The sequence below is a fragment of the Phragmites australis genome, chromosome 7 (genome assembly GCF_958298935.1).
Source record: "Phragmites australis chromosome 7, lpPhrAust1.1, whole genome shotgun sequence".
NCBI lineage: Eukaryota > Viridiplantae > Streptophyta > Magnoliopsida > Poales > Poaceae > Phragmites > Phragmites australis.
This window is the reverse complement of record NC_084927.1, coordinates 2,563,186-2,587,609: the sequence shown is the minus strand read 5'-3', so window position 1 is coordinate 2,587,609 and position 24,424 is coordinate 2,563,186. Positions and strand designations below refer to the sequence as shown.

The following is a 24,424-nucleotide window of genomic DNA, read 5'->3' as shown; positions in this document are numbered from 1 at the left end:
CTCCATCAACTTGGTCCCATGTGAGGTACAAACCACTAGAATCTTGAGGTTGGGCCGTTGGGTTAACCCATTCATTTTCCCAATCAAATTCTTCCATATCCAAGGGTCATAGCTTTTACCCACTTCCTCATGGAGCTTTTGGAACCTAGTAGTTATTTTCTGATTATATGCGATATAAACCAAATCATTCAATCTTTTATACTCTAGCCAGTTTCTCTTCTTAGTATAAATCTACAATCAACCATAAAAGCAAGCAAACTTAATAAAATATATGATTAATTCTGCTAATTAAAATGTGGAACTTGAGTACTTCACTTACAAATTCAAAAGTGCTCCAATTACGCTCACAAGCGGATGATGAAGCATAAAGACTAACAATACACTTTCCAAATCTCTGTAAGTCAATGTATCAGCCACCATACGCACACCACCAATCAACTAAATTAACAATAAGCATGCATATATTACTAGTGAAGATGTAAAGAACATGCTACATTTAAAATTTTAAATCACTTAGGATGGTTCCTTGACTTCATAGTTTGGAAGGCCATGTAAATCTTGAAAATGTCTCCATGTTAATCTTTGTAGAGCATGGATTGTTCAACAATTTTGTTTCGAAGGGTCTCATCTTCCACCATTCGTGCAAGCACATCATTGAAATAACCCCTTATGTACTTAACATATTCATCATTCTCCTTTTGGATGTCATAGAATTTTTCTAGGTTATAAAAGAGGGCAGCGCTATAGAGTGAGGTGCCTGTTTTCCTGTCCCAACAGCTCTCAATAATTTGTATGATCTTGTTAAGCAAGCTCCTCTTGTTTTCAGTACAGAAGACATCATTTATCCTCTCTTTTACATAATTCATGAGAGAAGTGACATCTAGCATAGCATGCCTCTCATCGCCATCAACCACCCTCAAAACAATGATAAGTGGTAGAGAATCTATAAGGCAATCCTCAACAGAGTTCCAGAACTTTCTAGAAAGCACAATATCATTTTTTTTTCCAGCCTCTACCTTTGTTAGTTTGCAACTAGTACAATCATTAGTAGTAAACAGATATCTCAGTGCATTTCTATGCTTGTGCAAACTCTGCAAGTGAGAAATGTGGTAACAAACAGAGTTGATGCTGGTCTCATAAGATCCCTACCACTTGTTTTCTCTCTCATTGAACTATGAAGTTTTCCATGCCTATAGATAAAAGTAGTGACATACCAGACAAGTGAGATAGACTTCTTGAATTCCTTCAACTTTCCTACATCTTCCAACATAAGATCTAAATAATGTGCAATACAATGTGTCCAATAAAGCATAGAAACCCCTCCATTAGAAACTTTCTCGTTGCCTTATTGTTAGCTCTATTGTCAGTGACAACTTGCGCAACTTTATCTACTACAATGTCCATGATTCTCCTCTCTAATTAATAAATCAGCTAGCATCACTTGATTATGAACTTTACTTGTTGCGTTAACTGACTCCAAGAAGAAAGTCCCCTTTGGATTATTGACTAGGAAATTGATCAAATGGTGCCCCCTCCTATCCGTCTATCCATCTAACATCAATGTGAAGCCATATTGTTTCCATGCATCCTCATGATTCTTCTTCAAATCATTTGCCTCCTTAACAACCTTCTCAAGAAATGCCCCCTCCCAACCTCATGGTATGTACGAGGCTTGTACCAAGAACCATACTATCCAGTGGCCTCTATAACAATCTCAAACAGACTATAATTTGCAGCATTGAATGGTAGGCCACACTCATAAAAGAGCATGGCCCACTCCAAGTTGATAGTATCTCTTTCTTCCTTTGTCATCATGCTAGCTTGGATACTGATTTGAGAAGGACCATTTAAATATCTTTTACCTTTGTTGGAGTTTTCCTAAATATTGAACTAACTGATTTTGTGTTGGGCGCTTTTGGAGCAATTAACTTCAAGGTAGATTGTTTCCTTTAGGCGGTTGTGCTTGAACTAGGATGCATAATGCTTCTAGTAACATCTTGGGACTCCTCTGTTACAACAATCACATCATAATCTTCTCCTAAATGACCTCTTTCATCATCAAGGACAAGTGGAAATGGTCTCTTTTTGTTCTTCATAGCATCTTGCATCTCCCGAGCGATAGCTAATGTGTTTTTGTCACACTTTAGAACATCTCTATAACCACCCACAAGATGCTCCTTGAGCCTTGTAATTCCTCCAGTTATATATCTATCACACAAGCAACACTGCAAGAGATATCTATCGCCAATGGTCGGTCAAAATGCATATTTTTCACCCTGGATCAGTTGACCTTGCCAGCTTCCGCTTTGGATGAGTCTTTAGATCATACTTTGATACGGTGTCTGAGACCTCCGCACTTCCAATTCCTTGAGTAGTTATGTTCTAAAAAAATACAGCTACAACTCAGAGTACTGCACTACTGCTTCTATGTTTGAGTTGCTGGTGTGTTGTACTGTTGTGTCATTGTGTGCTAATGTGCTTGAGCTACTGCTATGTGTGCTAAGTGTGCTACTCTATGAGCAGAGCATGGCTACTGCCTACTACTATGTGTGCCTAGTGCAGTAGTGCTTGAGCTCTGTGATAAGTGCACTATTGCTATGTGTGCTTGAGCTCTGTGCTATGTGTGCTAGACTGCTGGTGGTACTGCTATGTGTGAGATAGAACAGGGTGCGGGCGTGTGACCAGAATAGTGCTACTGCTATGTGCTAGTGTGCGTGCGCTAGTGCTACCTACAGTCAGAACGGAGAGCGGGGCAGCCCGCTTGGGAAACGGCAAGGGCGAGGCCGACGGAATGCGGGGGCTGTCAGCTTGAGGAGACGACGACCTTGAGGCCGTGGAGATCCAGGCAAGAGAGGTTGAGACGGACAGAGATCAAGACGAGAGTCTGAGGCGGACAGAGATTTAGGCAGAGGTGGGTGGAGTGTAACCGTCCTGGTGGCAGCAACTTAGGCTAGGGTTCCTTGTGAGTTCCAGTCAGGAGTCGATCGATTATACAGTATCTCTCAGACTCTCACCCTCTATTGCACCCACAACAACACAAAATAGCGCCACACGACGCCAAACCAGCGTAATGGGTTGTCCCAAGCGTTATGACGGACGCCATACACGCCGGACAAGATATCGACACCATGATAACTATGGTCTTCATGCTGGCGAGCCACATCGGCAACCGGAGGAGTATTTTGAACCTAAATGACACATTAGCAAGTTGAAGAATCCCAATATGCATTTTCAAAGTTCATATACCTATATGACACCTCATGACAAGTTTAAGAAACTTCGTTAGTGCATTTTACTTTTAAAAAAAGTATAGTAAGAGAGAACGAGTGGAACTTTTATGCGGAGATAATCGATGCCCTAATCACGATCGTCATGGGAGAGAAAGCATTGAGCATTTGAGCTCTTACGAAGAGCGAATGCGCGCACACATCATGTACGGCTGTGCCACCATGGAGGGCCAACAGAGTCATCAAGTCAGCATCATTCGCCACTCGATGGAGACCGTTCGACACCACAATTTCATTCGCAAATCAATCAGTGATAATCTTTGAGCAATTTTTTAAGATCAATTTCATCCAATACATTTTACTAGAAAGAGAAGAAAAGGAAAAAAATTTGGTTCTAAGGTATGTAGAGTCCTATTTTTGGTTCCATTTAAAGGGGCCGGTAGTTCTGCTTCTCCCCGGCTAGTTCCTGTATATGAGTATGGATTCACCAGAGCATTCAGGCATGCTTCTCCTACACTAGTTCCTGTATTCACATTTTCCATTCACCAACATGCTACGCTATGCTTTCTGTAAGACGACGAACAAGCGGCACAAACACACGCTGTCTCCATTTCTCAGGCGCCGCTGCACCTCTCCCACCGGCCGTACCTCGAGCTGAACGTCCCTCCGCCGCGCTGTCGCGCAAACTCTATGACGGCCCTCCGCACGCAGGCGTCCCACGCTCTTGCCATCTCCCCGATCGACCTGGGCTCCAGGAGCGTGCGGAGGGTGTGCCGGAACGCCACGTCAGCCTCGCTTGAAATGTCACTGAACCTCTTCCTGCAGGCGGTCGAGCCACAGCTCATAAATGCAGCAACAGGCCGAAGCCATGCCTACGATGAACAGTATAAGTTACTGGTTAGCGAGCGTGAACTGAACTCACCTTAGTTGCTCATCCCCCTGGTCATCGACAAGCACAGGAGAGCTCCTAGGGTAATCCGTGGGGACCAATAGCTTCACGGGCATGACAATAGACTGCATTGTTCAGGGAGTCCGTTACTACCACGGAACTTACGCAATGTGTCATAATATGCAGTAGGTTTCTGAAAGTATGAATACCATTCCGGGTACTGCAAAGAGTGATTTCAGTTCTGGCGCGACTGACGTGGCAGTGTAGGAGAGCTTGATCAGTGTCCCTCCAGTTCTGTTGTCATCTGTAATGCTGATAGCAGTATCGATCAGCATGCTGTTGGCAGAGTTTATCTCATCTATCAGAGCATCTTTAGCATTCTGCAATGAAAAGTCCAAAGAAAGTGAGACTGCTAATGTGTTTGATAAAGATGTATGTTCCAATCGACAAGAGAACAGATAGCACCGGAATAATAACTTCAGAAGATAATTGTATTTTGTTTCAAAAAAAAAAGATAAATAATGATCGCTCATGCTACCTGTGTTTTCTGCCTCTTAGCACCGCGTTCCGTATTGGATTCAACCTCCGAGGCATTGCAATCAAATAATGTCACGCAGCTTCCATCCATGCTGCCCAGTGGTGGTGATTCAGGACACGTTGATGTACTTTCGAAAATGCGCTTCATTTTGTTCACAGGGCTAGATCCACCCTGCTGTCCCAAGAATGCCCAATCATGAAATGCACCAATTTCCTTATGTGGTACCCGATCGTTTATGCTGAGGACCAAGCAAATAGAATTAGCTGAGCTGCAAAGCACTGCCAATGATGAAGACCGCACCTGAAGATAAGTAAAAGAACGAACAGTTTAGTACGAACTTTTGAAATACAGCATGAATTGCTACTAAGATGAGCAATCTTAAATGCTTACTGCATCAACTAGGCGATCGATGGGCTTCTTGGCCACCGGTGTTTCATCTCCGCCATGCTCCTGATCCTCTCCTTGGCAATCTGCTGTCTCTGACTGAAGTAGTGAGGCTAGCATGATCGGTTTAGTGGGAATGACCTGTTTAGAAACATTTCTTGCTGTTGTTTCTGCTGCTGCTGCTGCTACATTGTTTTGTACCAAGGAAGAAATGCTTTCAACGCTCTCTGATGATGTGGACTTCACCGAAGTACAGGGTGAAGCAACTGGAACAACCCCTGAATTGGTAAAGGGTGATGGCAACGTTGACTTCACGGAAGCATGTGGTGAAGCAGCTTGTGTAACATCAGAATTGGCAAAGGGTGATGGGAATGTGGATTTCACCGAAGCAGAGGATGAAGCAACTTTTAAAACACCTGGCTTGGCAACGGGCGATGGCAATGTGGACTTCACCGAAGTAGAGGGTGAGGCAACTTTTACTGCCCCTTGCTTGGCAATGGGTGACGGGGATGTGAACTTCATCGAAGAAGAGGGTGAGGCAACTTTTACAGTGCTCGACTTGGCAACGGGTGATGGGGATGTGGACTTCACTGAAGCAGAGGGTGAGGCAACTTTTACAGCGCTCAACTTGGCAACAGGTGATGGGGATATGGACTTCACTGAAGCAGAGGGTGAAGAAACTTCTACAGCACCTAACTCGGTAACAGGCGACGGCGTGCAGAACTCCTGAAGCTTATTGGTTGGGAAAGACTGCAATGATCCGGGTGATTTCTCTGGGAAACAAGAATTTTCTACTCCTAGCAAGAGGTTGCTATGGTTTTGTTGGGGAGCTGCTGGTGTTCTAATGAAAACATTTTGCCTCAACAGTGAATCTACAGGTTGCTGCTGCTTTTGCTGGCTACTGCAGGGAAAAAATAGGGAATGAGAAACAAAATCATTAAGGAAATTGCTAATGTAAATGTTTCCCATTAAAAGGTTTTTTCAAATGTTAAACAGAAATGAGAAGATACTATAGCAAAAAGGTCACCACATTGTTAGTAGTTTTTTCATGTTGATTCAGGCTCATGGTCACAAACCTTCAGCTATCCAAAATTTCTCCATAGTTTGCTTAAGCTCTTAAAAGGCAATTAGTACTTTATACCAACCTTGTACCGCCACTGGATGGGACTTGATTGCTAGTAAGATTGATGATTTGAGGCTGCTCAAGAGAAATCTGAGACTGACGTCCTCTATCCACCTCTGCTTTTCGACTTTTACTTTTCCTGTATAAACCTACCAAATCCTGTATGGTCTTTACAAACATTGGGATTTGCCCCGTCAAGTTCTCGGTGATGTTGCTTTTCTGAAACTGTAAGAAGTTCAGCATAACTTCAGTCTTCTTCTTCAAATTTGCTCTATATCTGTATTGTTCAGCTTTGTCTTTGGATAATGAGTCGAACTGTTTCTGTACGGTGATAAAATAAAGGAATGAGGTTGAGATACACCATGAATATCACTTGATAAAGATTTATAGAAACAAACAAAGTTTTAATAGGAAAACGATATAAGACCTTTGTAATTTTTGGAACAACAACCATGCGATCAAGTTCTACAAGCTCCGAGAGGTAAGCATCCTTTAGTGGCTTGATCTGCAATCCAAGAAAACAATTTGGAGTAACATGATTATATGGGGATTGTTTACAATTTAAAGTACAGTAATGCTTATGCTTTTGAAAGACAAGGACATGGTTATATATATATACACTGCATATCTATTATATGCCTAGGCGCACTGTAGTTCACTATTACGTCACCCCGCAGTTAGGATTAAAAAACAGTATAGTTGCGACTCACAAGATATGTCAGTTACTACAAACATATATGGTCGTAACTGGGTACTTTATCTAGTCGTAATTATGCATTTTTTTGTCATGTGATCGCAACTGAGTCACCTCTGTGTACACCTCTAGTTACGATCCAAAAAGCAGTATAGTTACTATCGTAACTAACTTTTTTGTTATGTGATGATAACTCAACTATCTGTGCTGTCGTAACTGACTATTTTCTTAGTCGTAACTGTGATCGCATCTGGGTCACCTCTGCGCAGACCCCAGTTACGATCGAAAAAGCAGTATAGTTGCTATCGTAACTGACTATTTTCTTAGTCGTAACTAGGGGTGGCGCAGCAGTAAACTACAATGCTTCTCGTAATTATACTTTTTTTATCATGTGATCGCAACTCACCTATATGTGCCGTCGTAACTGACTAGTGTTTTAGTCGTAACTGGGGTGATGCGAAGTTGGCTGCAGCAACTGAGGATGGCGCAACGTGGTTCAGTGTTGAGACTCATCATATATATACACACACACACTGTGTGTACGCACAATTATTCACTTCTGCGCAAACCCTTAGTTACAATCCAAAAAATAGTCAGTTGTGATCCAACAGGTAGACCAATTAGATCGCGTGTCCAAAAGGTAAATAATTGTGATCCGTAAAGGTAGAAAGTTGCGATTAATATATTTTTTTCATCTCTAACTTAATATTAGGATCAGAGTTATGTTTTAGATTGTACTACGATCATAGTCGTGCTCCTTAGGTTGTAAATCATAAGGCAAGGTCGCAAGGCATTCATTAAGAGTTATGTTCATCCATAACACAACCTGCTTCGGTGCTGTGATGTTTAGAGGATGTTTTTTTCTTTCTTCTCCTTGGCCTTTCTCTTTTATATATTAATAAAATCTAGTAGGGGATTCCCCTACTGTTTCCCCTAAAAACACAACTGCGACTCAATTTTTTTAGTTTTACGACTAGTCGTAACTCTTTGTCTGGCGGATCGTAACTCAACTACTTTCAGGATCGTAACTGGGGGTGTGCGCAGACGTGAACTTCGCTGAGCGTACCTACAGAATGCACACAGGCCGCGTGCGTGTCCGACCGAGCAGCCAATCAGGATCTGACACGCACGCCAACCCCACTGAGTGCGTTCACACCTCGTGAGCAGCGATTGCAACTAGTTGTAACTACGTGCATATAGAGGTTACAACTATAAGCATAGAGTGATGTCATAGAGCGGTTACAATTATAGGCATAGCAAGATTGCAACTTACCTGTCCAGGCTAACTGATTGTAACTAATTACGATCATGTTGCAATTAGCAATGTTGTAACTATATTGTTCAGCATGTTGTAACTAAAGTGTTTACCATTTTGTAACTAGTCCATACTCGACAATGCATATCGTAACTAGATTGTCTACTATGTTGTAACTAGAGTATTCACTATATTGTAATTACAGTGTTTACCATGTTGTAATTAGTACTCACTCGATAATACATTGTCGTAACTAAAGTGCCTACTATGTTGTAACTATATTATTCAACATATTGTAACTCGGTTGTTCCTGAATCACAACTACAACCCAAGTTGTAACTGTAGTATAGCACAAAGCGTAACTGGATGACTTACATGATGTAACTTTGTTACGATCCTAAAACTTCGTCAAAATATAGCCTCCATGGATCTCATTTTATTAAACATATTTTTCCAACAATATGCTTCAAACGGATCAAAAATTGGATATGTGGTTCTAGAGATATTGCACTTTAACAATTAGAATCAACAAAAGATTCCTTGTATACAAGCTTGTCTGGTGAGTGGGCTAACATGTAACGTGACACAAGCTAGTTGACGGGCTCATTTGTTTTGTGCATGTTGGAGGTAGAAAAGGAGCGCATGTGCATGCGCCCTGACATATGCACAGCTTGAGTGTGCTTCATATATATAGAGAGAGAGGGGGGGAAGCATATTTGGTACTCCCGAGAGTATGTACTTCCATATAGATGGAGTATCTCATATGATAAATAGTATGTACATAGAGCATGTGAGTATATAAGATCATCCAAGTGATATGTATAGTTTTTTAGATAGTTTGCACATATTTTTTTTAGTGTATTACATTTTATGTACAAATACAAAAGATATTATCAAAATCTAATAAAATTGATGGACTTTTTTTCTATTTTTTCATATAGTTCACATTGAAGTATCTTAGAATGAGTATATAAGTATACTCATAGTGACAAAGAAGTATATCCAGTTTATTTATGTAGTATATCATAATAGACATAAATGGGCATGACTGACACATCGTAAGGGTTAGGAAGATAAACACTTCAAACCAAATCCTTGTCTCAGCCTGAACATATGATATGTCAAAAAGATTATTCTCACCTGCTGGAACATTTCCTCCCTCCAATCAACTTCTCTAGCACTTCCCATCATTGCTGAAAATAAGAGACAAGATATGAACATCTATGATGAGTAAACAAAGAAAAAGAAAAGCACTGAGCCAGGATTATGGCATGAACAATTCATTGTACTTGAAGCAGCCGTCAGAAAAGAACGGACCTAAAGTTTGAGGGATCGCACAGGGCGAACCACTCTGCTGACTCACAGTAATCAGTTGATGTGGTAGTGCCATATGTTGAGGTTCCATTTTAATCTGTTTTTTGAGTGCTTCCTGTTTATACATATTCAACGGAGACTGTAATGCAACAGTCAGCCCAGCATTCTGTTGATCATTATGTCCTCTAGGATGACCAGTCATCATCTTGGCGACAGTAGCCTGTTGTGCTAACAGCATATGGTACCTTTGCATGTCCATCTGGTCTTGGTTGACCCCCAACAAACCTTGCTGATTCATCATCATCTGCTGCTGCGGCAGGGTATCAGTTCCTCTGTCATTTGGCCTGAGGAGGTGATTATATTGCCCATTTGGTTGAACAACTGTCTGTCCTTGTGGCTGTGCAACGCTGGTCGGGTTGCAACCTGAAAAGATTGTGGAATGCATTTGCATGGCCGGGAGTTGCTTTTGGTTCTGAGTTGCTACTGATTGAATCATCCGCTGACTGTGCTGGACACATGGTGCCAATAGAGTGACTGATGTAGGCGGAGAGCTAAGAATCTGGTTCTGCTTTGCTATAACCTCTGGCTGTTCTTGCTTAACTTCGATGTGCACGTTTGGTGCAAAAGGATAAGCCATGTGCTGGTTTGGCATCAGACTTGAACCTGGAGGTGTCATAGGCAGGCTTTGAAGCTGAGAAGATCCCCTTCCAGGACTAGACATCATTGATGCCACCTGCGGCATTGCAGTAATTGAAGAATTACCTCCATGGATTGCTTGAACGGCATTAACCGGCTGCTCATGGCATCCCATTTGTATCTGTTTCTGAAGGCCTGAAGCAGCCCGCAGCACTGGTTGCTGTTTTCTCTCCAGATCGACCAACTTAAGAGATATTCTCCTAATATAGTCATCCTGGAAAAAGACCGCAACTACATTACACTCCCAGCACATGAGATAGAACCGATCGAATGGGAACCGGAGTAGAAAAACAAGTGCAGATTTATTTATTTATTCAGTTGCATTAGCATTGCTATCCTGCACTCACCAGTTAATTATTTGCAGAAACACATAAATGAATGCATAACCAGAAACTGCAGGCTTCTCCTGATCTGAAACCGAATTGTGCGATGCGAATGACACTAATCGATCGGCAGAAGGAGGGAACGCACGGATTACCTTACTGTGGGCCAGAGTGAATGTCTTCTGCTCAAATGATGCAGCAAGCCTGTTGAGCTCCTGGGAAGGGCCAAGCTGTCCCTCATATACTTGGGCCAAATTGCCGACTCTGATTGAACACAGATGGAAAAACGAAGAGGGTGTGAGACATATCAAATCTGCAGAGTATTGCAACGGCATGCCGAACTTATATATCTTGCTGATGAACAACAAATTAGTTAATCCTCAGAGAGAGAAACAACGCATGCTGATAACCAAAACGCTCATAATATTGCAGATATAACCAAAATGCTTGATCACTGCATCACTACACCTGATAAGGTAGTTTACAATCTGAATGAAAAATGAGGGATTGACGCGCGCCAAATTAAGGCAGGGATCGATCACTGCAACATACTGAAGGAAAAAACTTAACAGGCAAGTAATCCTCCCCTGCCTTGAGGAATTAACCAAAACCCTAGCAATCATACTGACAAAAACCCATCTAGGTAGTTAGCCTGGACGCGTAATCACTGCATCAGATCGACCAATCACCAATTCTGAAACAGCAATACAGACCAAACAAAAGCAATCGATAGGGGCAACACGCATGCACGCACGAACAGAGCGAATCGAGCGTTCCACCAATCGAGGCAAGAAATCTCAAGTAGAAACCCCACAAGCACGAGGATGGGAGCAACTAACCGCATCATCAAACCACTCCCGCGCGCGCGCGCGCACCCTCTAAACCCCACGACGGCGGCGGACGAAGTCCTAACCCCCCATCGCCTCCTAAGCGGCGAGCAGGCCGCGAGCGAACCCAACCCAAACCCAAAAAAAAAAAAAAAAATCAAGCGCGCGGAGAGGCAATCGATGGGGACTGATGGGTAACGAGGAGGGGAAGGAGCGGAGCACGTACATCTTCTCACGCACGCGGGAGCGCATCCTCGGCTCCACGTCCTCCTGCCACGGGCGCGGGCCGCCGTCCGGCATGGGGGCCCGGTGGCGGACGCGCGCGCGGGGATCAAGTCGAGGCGAAGCAGCCGAAGCGGAAGGAGGCTTGCGGGAAGAGGAGGGGAGCGGCGGAGCGGACGCGGTCGCTCTCCGAACGCGCGGGTATTTATACAGACAGCCACGGCGTTGGGGTCCGACCGACCCGGGTCGTGCGGCTTGCTTGACTCTGGAATTTTCTTCCAGGAGGACCAGATAGATTTTCGAGGATTGAACACTTTATATCATATTATAAAAGCGATGATGTTATATATATTGTTGATTTGCTCTTTTGTAAAATTATTTTTTTATATGGTGTGTTAAATACTATAGTTTTAGATCGTGAAACTAAATTACTTAGCTACTTTTTAGAGAATATTATGGGTAAAATTGGGGATTAAATTTTTATTTTCTACTATTTATCATTTTTAAAATGATGGATGATTTGAAGTTGTTAGTAGAACTTTAATTATAAGATATTTTTTATATTACATCTTCAATTCGTGCCGTTAGCTAGTTTGACCGTAAATCTAGTGTTTTTTTTTTCTTTGCGAGGAGAGTGTGAATCTAGTTAATAGATTGGTTATATGAAAATCATATATAACAGCACATATATATCGCAGATCGCTCTAGAATTAAATAATAACCATAAATATTAATCACATGTATCATCATTACATAAAAACTTAAGATTTCAAAGAAGTGCGGCAACAGGCAGTGGTGCTCTCCTTCTTTATTAATACATTCGGATTTCAAGAAGAGAGAGAGATATATCCTCGAAGCTCACTGAGATCATGTCAGGAAAGTCTGTCTATTGAGGTAGAAATGGACTGTCACACAAGGAAAGACTCATGTCGCCTAGTAGAGCTGTCTTTCCCCATGCTGCAGCACGGAGAGGCGGTTCTCCTGGCGATCGTCGATTCAAGCTAGATCGGGCCCCTCCCCTTTCGTCTCTAGCTTGTCGGCAGCGTGGTTTAGGGTGAGGGTCCCCTTTCTGATAAGTAGTAAGTAGGTTCTCTCTCTCTCTTTGCTGTTTGGGAGCTTCCTTCTCCGGTTCTAGCATTTTGTTGAAGTTTAGCGTCGATCTCGCCACTTCGGAGTTGGAGATGAGTAGGTGGTTTGAGGACCGGAGTATCTAGTAGGGTAGTTTAGTTTGTTGCTAGGTTGTAGATTAGGATAGTTTGGTGTAGCTGTAGGGTTTGGTTGGTGTCTACGGTGGTGTTCCATCGGCTTTTGGTCCTCCAAACCGTCTCTAGCACGGTCGACGGCTTCGTTGACCTCTCCAGCGGTGGCCCTGGGAGGTTTGTGATTGTAGTTGCTTTGTTGAAGATGCAATTGGAGTGGATTTCTCGGTTCCCCTTGTTTTGTCTGCAGTTCTGGGTCACTGGTTCTTGGTCTGGCGGCACCGGACATCCCTGTTGGGCCTCCAACTCCGGCAAGCCTGTGGTTGGTGGTGCCAATTTAAATTCTTCCCGATGAAGCTCTGCGTCATGGCTGCTAATGTTCATTCAGTGGTCCACATGGGACCGAATGGAGGTTCCTGGTCATTGGTTCTCGTGGCTTAACAAGGTATGGGCCTTGGTGCTGACTTCGGTCTAGGGAATGGAAGGTTCATTGTCGGCTTGCATTGTTGAGTTTGGCTCATCGACGCTGGTACCGGCGCAAGGAGAGATAGAGGAAGAAGGTGTAGAAAGGTCCTTGAATCCTTGTCTGTTTTTTTTTTTTTTGTGATGCTGCCTGGTTGTGTTTGTAATTTGGCGAATGAAATCCCTTCCCATTCGCAAAAAAGAAGAAGAAGAAATGGACTGTCAAAAAATCATGAACACGTATATTATTTGATATTTTGGAGTTAAATGTAAGAGATGGACAAACCTCTTGTGAACCTTTATGTTGCAGTGGTAGCAAACTTTGAAAGCACAATGGAAACCAACTCCTTGTCGGTGGCACTAAAAAATAGAGTTACATAGTTAGCATTGTATTGTTTGAGAAATTTGAAAATTAGAGTTGAACAGTTAACAATTGTGTGCTAGGGGATACCACAAATTTAATATCATGTTCTAGTGTCTTGTTTTTGTTCTCCCATTTGGTTAAGGTATGCATCGAACGCCCTAAATAGTTGCAATAAGATAATCAAAAGCATAGCAAAAGATGAAAATGCAACCCAAGGTAGTCTAGAAAATATTTTACCTATTGATCACGATTTGTATCTTTGAGTAGTCACGGTCCTTCGAGTTTATAGAATCAAGGTACCAAAAATTGTTCCAGTTCGATAAAATAACAATTAAAACCCAATAGAAACCTGGGTTGTAGGGTATCATGAAGTACTCCTTGCTATTTTAAGTAATCAATGGCGGAACATCATCTTTGATTTGATCCATAGCGAACTTTGAAGGTTCAAGAAAGGCAACAATTTGATTCCTTGACACGCTGGTAGGACCATGGATCTATCAAATTGCACAAATTCTTAAGATCTTTAGTGGTATTTATTGAAGAACGTGATTAATGCATTTATAGTTCAAAGCACGTTGATGTTGATGGTGTCAAGTGTGAAGAGGTCGAACAAGTTGGTTTCCTCCACCTGTAGGTTTCTATAGTAAAAAAAATGTATGTGCTGGGTATGAATGTTAATATTGGTTAAACACTTCACTTTGGATCGTGCCAAGTACCAATCATGAAGGCCCTGGATTAAAAGTCCATTCACTTCTCATTCTTCATTCATTTCCTCTTGTAACGTATTTTTCAGCTTCTATTAACTCCTTGGGCTTGGTCGTGGGCTTGGCCTTACCTTTGGACTATGGCTACAACAATTTGGAACTAGTATCTCCCTTAGCTTGATAACTCGCGCCCATCAAAGGAGATGACAATCTTCAAGGCTTGTTTATTTTGATCCCTCAAAGTTGGCTAAGTCAAGGGGATCCTTTGCTTTGAAATTAGCCCAAAAACTCTTTGGAATCTTTCAAGGGCCTACTTCAGGCTTGTAGGCATCCAAGTCCTGGCCTCGACAAGCATTTTATCCCTATGCCCCTATGTAGTTGCCCTTGGACACAGAGGTCGGCACCAAGACGTTGTTGGGTCAATCAACTGAGCCTTCTTGTCCAATGGATTCTCCACATCTGACTGATCCACCTCAGTAGATTTATGCTTCTCATCAGAATCAATCTCCTCATCTGTTGCTGAACCACCTCAGTGGACTAATGCTCTTGATCCTAATTCTCCCGATCAGATTGATATGTTTGTGAGGATGAAGACAGTGAGTAGCAGAGGCCATCTACATGTATTGGAGACATATATAGTGCAAGTGATGAGAAACTGAGCAATTGAACCCATACATTTGTCTAGTGTCTTGATTACTCTACAACACATACATTTGTCTTCTGAACAAGCATTGAACCCACACGTTACTGCAGAAATTCTATTTCTTTATTAATCTAGCGTGGAGAACCTTTTTAGTATCAAGAGCATGAATAAAACATATGACAATCATATGAGATAAGAAGCTGTTGTTGTAATTATATGTTTGAGACAGGAGTTGTTGTCTAGTCCTATATTCCTCATAAGTCAGTGGAAAGTTTTACAGTAGATTATTTATTGAGTTTCTCAACTTAGGTCTGCATTTTTCTTCACTGAATCTGAATTGGCTGGCATGATTAAAATGTGGAGATTTGGCACTCTTGTGCCATCTTTTGCAATAGCTTTAATATAGATAAAATGGTGAATTTGAGCCGGCATAATCATTAAGTGACTTTGCTAATTTAAAATATCACCGGTGAACTCTAGAAACAGATTTATAAGGTTCTACCAACCTTTCGCCACCAGTGAGTGAGGTATCGGCAGTCACATCGATGGTTTGAGGTTCCCTAGCACAACTCTTCGACTGATGTCCCGTATTCATCTCTTCATTATGAGCTTTTATTTGCCTGTCGAAACCAAGCAGCCTATGAATGGAATTCTGATACTTGGGACCAGCCCCTTCAAGGTGTCAGTCATTTCGCTTTTCTGGAGCTGTAAAAACTTTAGTACACCAGTGGTCGCGTTTGTTAAAGATAATCTGCGGCTGTATGAGCCGGCTTGACTTGAGTTGTTCCTGTACAGTGATGGAACAAAGCAATGTAAGATTACCTCCAAAAAAACGAAGGATTCTAAGAGATAGATATGTGTAGGAATATCAGCGGATGAAGATTTACAACAAGAACAAAACTCTAAAAAGAAAAGAACAGAGATCTCTGTTATTGTTTTAACAGCAATGGTCTGATGGAGTTCCATGATCTCCGAAAAACAAGCATCCTTCAATGACTTGGTCTGAAATTAGGTGAAAAAGTATCACAATACGAATAAATAGAGAATTCTCAAATTTAATGTAACGATCCAAATCTGATGGGCAGCTCATCACTGTGATTCAGCTAGTAATGCTTATGCATCGAAACACAAGAACAAGAAAGTAACACAAACTACATATAGAGAGATCTGGTATCTAACCAATAGGAACATCAAACAAAAACATTAAATTTTTAAATTGGGTTTAAAAACCTCGACCTATAAGGGAAGACAGCCCACAATGACATCGCATTTAAAGGTCGAGAAAAGGCACCGAAAGCTGGTCACCCAGAGACATCTATGAAAACGACTTCACGGTCACTCAGAACCACGTTGAAAGCGACACACAATGAGACGTCTTTTTTTTTAATCAGGGGGCTCGCCCTGGTTGGTAGCACCAACTACTGGGTAATTTACCACCATGCTAATAGCATATTCTCTCACATTGGGTTTGTACAAGCAAATGGAATAACTAACACATGAAAAGGTATAGAATTATAAATGCCCATTGCATGATGTGTAGAATAGAGGATTTTCACCAGCTGAAACATTTCCTCCCACTATACCTCACAGATGCCACTGGCATTTTGTCTGAGGCGGTGATTCTGCTGCGCATTTGGTCGTACAACTGGCTGTCCTTGCAGCTGTGCCACGCTTGCTGGGTAGCATCTTGCAAAGTTTGTGGGATGCAGTTGCACGGTTGGGCATTAGTTCTGACTCTGAATAGCTCCTGATTGCATTATGTGCTGATTGCACTGGACACCCAGTGCCACTGGAGCAACTGTGGCAGACTGCGAGTTAAAAGTCTGATCGAGCATTGCCATCACATTATACGGTCCTTGGTTGGCCTTGATCTGCATATTTAGCGCAGGACAAGCCATGTGCTGTTTTGGCAGCTGAAAAGGTGGCCTTAAGGGACTAGCCATCATCGACACTGGCCGAGGAGTCACGGTGACCGAACAATTGACTCCCTGCACAGCTAGAACCGAGTTAGCGAGCTGCGTTTGGTGCACCCATCCGCATCTGTTGCTGACGGTCTGCAGCAACCTGCAGTACTCGTTGTCGGCTTTGCTCCAGATTGCGCATATTGCTAGATATCTTCGTCATGTATTCTGTCTGAAAAGCCACAATAAAATTAGTTCCTGAGCACGTGAGGACGAGTCGATACAATGCATACCAAATAAAGATCAAATCAGAGTACAGAGTCCCAACTGCCTAGCATTGCTTTCTTGATTGGCCAGTTAATTATCAGAAAGATATAAACAGATGCCTAACGGGAAACTGTCCTGAAATCTGAAACAGTACCATATTGTGGCCGCTGCGAATGATACCAATAGTTCGGTAAATCAGAGAGCAAGCTAGTGACGCACCTTGCTTTTGGCCGTGCTGAAGACGCCCTTCTCGAAATTCGCAGCAAGGACGCGGAGCTCGGAAGCGGTTGTGCTGATCAACCATACATATTTCAGTTAATTTCCTCACTATGAAGACAAAAGAAAAGAGAAGTTTCAGACAAATGGCACATCAGCATGTTGAGCGCAGTTATAATCTATTTTTCCGAAAATACCAAGTTTCTGTTAAATAGTCTGGTAATAACTCCTTTAAATCACTGGACAATACGGTCAGTTCAACTCAGATTTTCTCCAAAAAACAGTCCTTCTGTTAAATAGTTTGGTGTATGCGTCCTTCAGATCACCGGACAATCCGGTGCATGTAACTTCAAATTTTTCTAAAAAATGACTCTTCTGTTAAATGCTCCGATGCAAAATTTCTCCCATCACCGGACAATCCGGTGAGGTCATTTGAAATCTTCACACGAGGGAAAATAGTCCGGTGAGTTTATTTCATGGTAGAACCAGAACACAGGTTCGTGTGGCCGGATAGATGCACCCGCGGCTAAACCCTGAACCCCAAACCGCCGAACCAAATAGAGCAACAGACGAGAGAGAGAGAAAGAGAGAGAGAGAGAGAATGGACGATGCACATGAGTTGGTGCACGCGGAGGCGCAGGCCGGGCTCCACCTCATCCTACCACAGGCTCCCGCCGCCGTCCGACATTGGTTGGTTGCCTGCCGATATCGGTGCTGCCAAAGTTGGGACGCAGCGCGGGAACCTTGTCGGTGGCTCACCGCGGAAGGGAGACGTGGTGACTTGTGGAGACGAGCGGGTTCGTTTCGGTTGGGCTATTTATTCCGGCACCGCGGGCGGGGTGAGGGGTCCCACTCACCGACTCCACCGCGAACCGACCCATACTCCGACTTAGGTCAGCTGTTGTGCCTGCACTAGGTTCCATCTGGACCGTTCGTGTTCGATCCAACGGCTGACTACATGGTTCGCCTCCCATCCTCTTCCCCGCCACACATACGCAACCACCATCCCCATCCCCTCTGTAGCCGCCATTTTTTACATACATTTATTATTTCATAGTAAGATATGACATTTAACTAATAATCAATTGATGAGTCAGAAGGCAAATGATCTGGTCCAGTTGAAACCCTATTAAACAACGATTATTTAGATATTTCTTGCACTTGTTACGTGGCACTGTCCGCTGTTTAATTTATTGAAATAGTCTTGCTTATCTCTTATCCTAGTTACGTGGTATTGTCCGCTGTTCAATGTATTAAAATCCATTTCACCTCCTCAGCTTTTACCCGAGGTAAAAAAAATTCAACCCTCCTACAAATTTGGTTTTGAAAAAGAAAACAAGTTCAAATCTAAAGCTTCCCCTTCTAATATTTCGTCTTTAATGCGTGGTCTAATAGTCGACATTGCAATTTTTCAGATTTGCTATTGCTTGTTAAAATGACACGTCAACATAATGTTGACTGTTAGGATGCCACATCATCCAAACCCATAATAGTTCAAAGCAAGAGATTTGGACATTTTTAAGAGTTCCAGGGTATCAAGTGGCTGGTTTCGGAGCTGAGGGTTGGTTTTGGAACTCAGCAAGAGATGAGAGGACGTGAGTGAGGGTCAAGATAAATTTATCGTTTAACACTATAATAAATAAGTTGCTACGTTGTAAAGCATGGGTAATCAAAAGATACAACATATATTTTACACTTCGTCTATTGTCTTGTTTGACATATACTACAGTTCGTCGCGAGGAGCATGGTAGAACCACGATCCTACCATTCTACGTAGACCAATACCACTTCAATTCTAAGAGTCAACAAAGTCCCAAAATGCACCTCGTATCGTGTAGGATCTGCTGCATTCATGCCTCTTTGCCTTCTCAATCATCAACAGCGACATCGGTAACTTCCCCTTATAGAACGTCTGTGTCCTATCTATATGTTTGAGTTGGATGGTAAATAATGAATAGCGATAGTTTAGACATTTAGACTGACGTTTGTGACTCTGATGAATAGTGATAGAGTGTTCAGCCGTGGAACTTCCACTGTCTGTAGTTGAGGCCACGCGGCTGAAGCCTGAATTCTTCGGTCCTCGTGGTCCGCATGCCTCCACGGTGCGCGTGCTCTGCATGCCTCCACGTCCAGAATTTTTATGTTGAATATGTAAGATTGCGAGGGAGCGAATTAATAAAGGTTAATTAGATTGCTGAGTAATTATGTACTGTTTGTGTGGGCTATAAGCGATGAGAACATGTAGAAGTGAGGATGAATCAACAACGGAACCTGATGAAGAGTAAAGTTGTAAGTTTTAAGTCAAATTAACAATGTAGACTCTGATATGTCTAATATATTAAAAAAATTAGGTATGCAACCGCATACCCAGGTTTGTCCGCCAATGCTCCACGGTGCGCGTGCTCGTGCTCTGCATGCCTCCGCCGTGCACATTCCGGCGCCCTGGTCGTAAAGGAAGCTGAAGAAACCGAGTGATCCAGGCCCTACCCTGACTACCGACCACCATCCACCGCAAAAAAAACACGAGGATCGCGAGCAGAAATGCATAATCGACTCCGCCCACTACTATATCAATTCCTCCCCCACCCGCTGAGCCCCTCGCGATCACCATCAATCCCCTCCTCGCTCCCTTCTCCCCCGCCGTGTCTTCTTCCTCTTGCCAATTCGATTTTTTCTCGCGAAATCTCCCCTCGGCGTTTCTTTTTTTCTTTTTGGCTGCAGAGCAGAGAACCCGAGGCCGCGAGAGACTCCAATCCTTGTCCCCCACGCATCTCCCGCCTCGCCTCCGCCACACGTTCCGCGCCTCCACCCCAAGCCTCTCAATTTTTCTTCCGGCTCCCTCCCCCTCCTCCTGCTCGTTATCCTCTCGCTTTCTTCTCTTGTTGTCCACTGGTAGTAGTCCAAGGAGAGGCTCCATGTGTGAGTGAGTCCGCTCCCCATTACTCAGCATCCGGAACAGAAAAGAGATTTTGGCGCGACCAAGAATCTAATTCATATACCCAAAACTCTTCTCTTGTGTTCTCCGTCCGCGGAGATCGATTATTCGGAGTTACTTTACTGCGAAGATTGGGTAATTTTGAGGTTTCTTCGCCGAATTGGTCGGAAAAGACTGTTTTCGAGGGTTTCCTGGGTCAATATCGGATCTTTTCTGAGGGTTTGTGGCGGACTTAGTTGCGAAAGTGAGATGTCGGTGCTCGCCGATCTGTTGCTGGGGATCTTCCGGCAGCAGACCCTCGGCGGGGCTGCCCTGGAGCTCGCTGCTCGGGCCGCGCCGCTCTGGGTCGCCGCGCTCGTCGGCCTGCTCATCGGCTGGGCGTGGCGCCCAAGGTGGGCGGGGGTCGTCGTCGGCGAGAACGGCCAGCAGGCGGCACACCTTCCTGCGCCGCCTCCGCCGTCGCGCGCCACAGCCGCCGCCGAGGTCTCTAGACGCGACACGGCGGCCGTCGTACCAAGGTGAGGTGTTCGTTGGATGTGCTGGTGCTTGCGATTTTACCTGAATTGTGTGTAAAGGAAGTGCTGCTTTGATGCGTGCAGAACTGAGGTGGCTGCCGCCGCGCCGCAGGAAGAGCAATTGGCGGTGAACACCGGAGACTTGATGCACCTCTGGCGGCTGGTCGAGGAGAAGGACGGTGCGCCGTCGTGGATTCACATGATGGAGCGCACACTGCCAACGATGAGGTACCAAGCCTGGCGGAGAGACCCAGAGGTATGTAGCAGTGTGCCTTCAAATTAAGATTTAGCTAGAGTTCTAGTTTGACTTGAATAAGTATATAATTGAAGAACTTCACCAACTTGAATAAGTGTATAATTGAAGAATTTGGCCTATGGCCTATCTAAGATTGATTTAAGAAAGATGGTGTTGAATGCTTAGAATTCAGTAGAACATGTATGCAATCTTTTCAAATTTACTTTAGTTGCGGTGTTTCTTGATTTCGAGTGTCAGACAAATGTTTCTTATGATTAGCTGTACCTGGAATATAATTGTGTGGGTTTTACTGTATTAAGCGCATGGAAGACGCTAGAGCTGAGAATTGATGTGTTTTGTGGTTTATTTCGTTCCAGAATGGCCCGCCACAGTACCGCACCAGCACTATCTTTGAGGACACATCGCCAGAGGTTGTCAGGGATTTCTTCTGGGATGATGAGTTTCGGATTAAGAACGGTTGGGATGATATGCTTCTTCAGCACGAGACATTGGAGGAGTGCACCAAGACTGGAACAATGGTTGTCCGGTGGGTCAGGAAGGTGAGTTCTTGGCATGATATCTCTGGTGCTAATTGTTGAAAGTATGGCAAGTCTTATGTTTGCTTACAGTGAATAGTTTTGCTTTGCAGTTCCCGTTCTTCTGCAGTGACAGGGAGTATATCATTGGTCGCAGAATATGGGCAAGTGGAAAGACGTTTTACTGTGTAACCAAGGTATGGGACGAAATGGCATAGCTTCATCTGTTGACATGCTAATATTAAAACAAACTTCTGAAGCCTGTGATCGCATTTACAGCCACGTCTAGCTTTCCTTTTAAGCAATGACTTTGAGCTGGAATTTGTTCCTATCTGCTCCATTAGTTCCTTTTTGCATGAAGAAGACTCTTTAGTGGTGCTTTTTGTAGTTTATTATAATGAGTTGATGTATCACTTATATGATGTAGTAAGCTGTGTATCTATGCCGTCCAGTCATTGCAGTAGGGCAGACAAAACTGCTTTGAGCCTTGTTATCTAGGTTATTCTATGTTTCCAGACCATCCACTCCAGTGGTCGAGATGCTTGTCCCACTAGGAAAACCATTAGATTAAACTTCCTACCTTTTATGTTTTTGAAAAAGGAAGTTTCACTTTTCAGTGTTCTGTGTTTGCCCACAGAACAAGGTACTGTAGTTGCACATGATAATGCCATGATTTTATCTTTTTTGTGAATTTGTAACTGAGTTTAAATTACCTTTTTTTTTGTCCTCTGCCCACTGGTTACCGGAAAAGCACTATCATTTATCATCTCAAGTTACCGATATCAGTTGATTGTTGAAAATGTTGCTGTAACTACATGAACTGATGTCACGAAACCTTTCATGTCATGTTTCAGGGTGTGCCCCGTCCCTCTGTCCCAAGACACAACAAACCTCGTCGTGTGGACTTGTACTACTCTAGTTGGTGTGTCCGTCCAGGTACTATACCAAGTTACAGCACCATTGTAATCTTTGTATGATACCAAAATTTTGCCAGACCATGTAAGTAGAACTTATACTTGTTTCTTTTTTTCATCAGTTGAATCAAGAAAAGGTGATGGTGCAATGACAGCATGTGAGGTGCTGTTGTTCCATCATGAAGATATGGGGATTCCATGGGAACTTGTGAAGCTTGGCGTCCGGCAGGGGATGTGGGGCTGCATCAAAAAGATAGAGCCTGGCCTTCGGGCATACCAAGTTGCAAGGACCGCTGGTGAGCCTCTTTCAAAATGCACTGCCATGGCACATGTCACCACAAAGTTCAACGTCAATGAGCTCATCACAGAAGACAACACCGAGGCCAGTTCAACAAGCACCAACACAGAGGTTGAGAAACCAAAGCATTGGACATGCAACATACCCAAAGTACTCATGATAGGTGGTGCAGTTGCCCTGGCTTGCACCTTTGACCATGGATTGTTGACAAAGGCTGTTATATTCGGCACCGCAAGAAGGTTTGCAGGACCAGGAAGGAGATAGGTAGATGAAGCCAGGCACCATAGAGTGATACGTGATTATCATCTAGAGCTATGTGTAGAAGTGTCGTATACAATCTTTTGTAGCGAAGCACAACAGAGGATGCACATCAATCCTTATCCAGTTCTTCAGATCAGAAATGCTCGTGTTGCAGATAAGGTCTGGTCTGCTCGTGCTAGATCAGTTCAGAAAATAGATTATGTGCATTCCGAAAGGGAAAAAGAAAAAGATCTAGAGCGAAAAAGAAGTATCTGTGAGCAGACTAGATCATAATGCTGTTACTGCAGTTACTGAGGTTTAGAACTAGCTGTTTAGGTTAGAATTATAATAATATGAGACAGTTTGAGAGTTGAGACAGGAAAACAATTGTATGATGTACATTGTATAAGGTTCATTTCTGAGGTGCTATAAAATCTAGTGCTATTTTGTAGCTAGTAACAAGAATTCTAGATTTTGTCACTAATAGCTATTGTTTGTCCATATGGGATTGAATGGTGACCTCTTGGCACTCTTGCAGAATATTCTTCAGGGAAATCCGTATCCAATTGGGCACTGTATTTTTTTTTCCCAACTTCTTGCTTCGGAGTAGGCAAGTTTAACTTGTTCATGTTATCATCATAAATCATGACCATCCTTTAGTATTTTTATTCTCTATTTCCATAAAGTAAAGTATAATAACAAGAAGTATTAGTATAACTAGCGTATTAGTATTGTATACGTATGATTGGTTCATGTGAGACTGGTACTTGACGTGTTCTCCCCATCTTTCTTTTTCTTTTCCTCCCTTCAGCTTTGTTGCAAGAACTCCCTAGTCCATCCAACCTTTCTGAAGCAGACCAAAAAGCAGGCCTCAACATGGGAATGAACATTGCTTAACACCTTGTAATTCTTCTGCTTATGTCTCAAAATTTTAAGCTACTTTTCAGACGGCATCAGTTCTACACTGGCCTTCCAAGGAAAATGATGTTGACGTTGCTCACTGAAAAAAAGGTGAATGTTTGGCAATGTCATGTGTGATGACCAATGTCTAATACTTGTTCAAGGATTCGGCAGTACAATGTTGACGTTAATGGCAAATTCAGAAACACGGGAAGCTTAAGTTGCTTCCCGGAAAGCAACCGGGAGGTACTACTTCCAGCACGAACTAGTCAGATAATGTTTAAGTTGTACTTTGCATCATATATATGACATATCAGCGTTAATCGGTCCTAATATTCTCAGTCCATGTCAAAGTATTTGCAGCTATTTCAAAAGTTCATCGCAGTGTTTTGGGGACCTTGTCAACATCACTTTTGACGACGGAAGGGAGTATGTAAATATTGCTCCTTCCACGTGGATGTACGTTTGAAGCCTTGGACTCCTGCTTCTCCAAGGATAGCATATGAAGGGAGAATGTAAATGGCAGACCAACCATTGCAAAACCGACCAGAGTCTCAGTGCAATGTGGCATGACGCGGAAATGTCAGTTTGGGCTAGCTTGGA

At 43.1% G+C, this 24,424-nt stretch overlaps 2 protein-coding genes across 3 annotated transcripts; one reads left to right on the top strand and one right to left on the bottom strand.

The window, feature by feature from the left end:
• Positions 1 to 3,627: 3,627 nt before the first annotated feature.
• Positions 3,628 to 17,359, bottom strand: LOC133923870 (mediator of RNA polymerase II transcription subunit 15a-like). Of its 2 annotated transcripts, XM_062369149.1 has the most exons (11): positions 11,497 to 11,641; positions 10,599 to 10,707; positions 9,428 to 10,334; positions 9,251 to 9,303; positions 6,589 to 6,666; positions 6,184 to 6,482; positions 5,045 to 5,939; positions 4,655 to 4,954; positions 4,326 to 4,496; positions 4,150 to 4,241; positions 3,628 to 4,046 (listed from the first exon to the last, which is right to left on the bottom strand). In XM_062369149.1, exons 1-11 carry the CDS (start codon positions 11,568 to 11,570, stop codon positions 3,842 to 3,844), a joined length of 3,183 nt encoding a protein of 1,060 aa, XP_062225133.1. In that variant the 5' UTR covers positions 11,571 to 11,641; the 3' UTR covers positions 3,628 to 3,841. The 2 variants fall into 2 exon arrangements, 1 of the variants encoding a protein (XP_062225133.1); XR_009910674.1 differs by lacking the exons at positions 3,628 to 4,046; positions 4,150 to 4,241; positions 4,326 to 4,496; ... (6 more) ...; positions 10,599 to 10,707; positions 11,497 to 11,641 and adding exons at positions 12,493 to 13,337; positions 13,440 to 13,513; positions 13,605 to 13,675; ... (2 more) ...; positions 16,448 to 16,997; positions 17,252 to 17,359.
• Positions 17,360 to 19,834: 2,475 nt separating this feature from the next.
• LOC133923869 (uncharacterized) lies at positions 19,835 to 23,405 on the top strand. The gene is made up of 6 exons (XM_062369148.1): positions 19,835 to 20,701; positions 20,783 to 20,954; positions 21,311 to 21,493; positions 21,583 to 21,666; positions 22,324 to 22,405; positions 22,506 to 23,405. Exons 1-6 carry the CDS (start codon positions 20,433 to 20,435, stop codon positions 22,943 to 22,945), a joined length of 1,230 nt encoding a protein of 409 aa, XP_062225132.1. The 5' UTR covers positions 19,835 to 20,432; the 3' UTR covers positions 22,946 to 23,405.
• Positions 23,406 to 24,424: the final 1,019 nt, after the last annotated feature.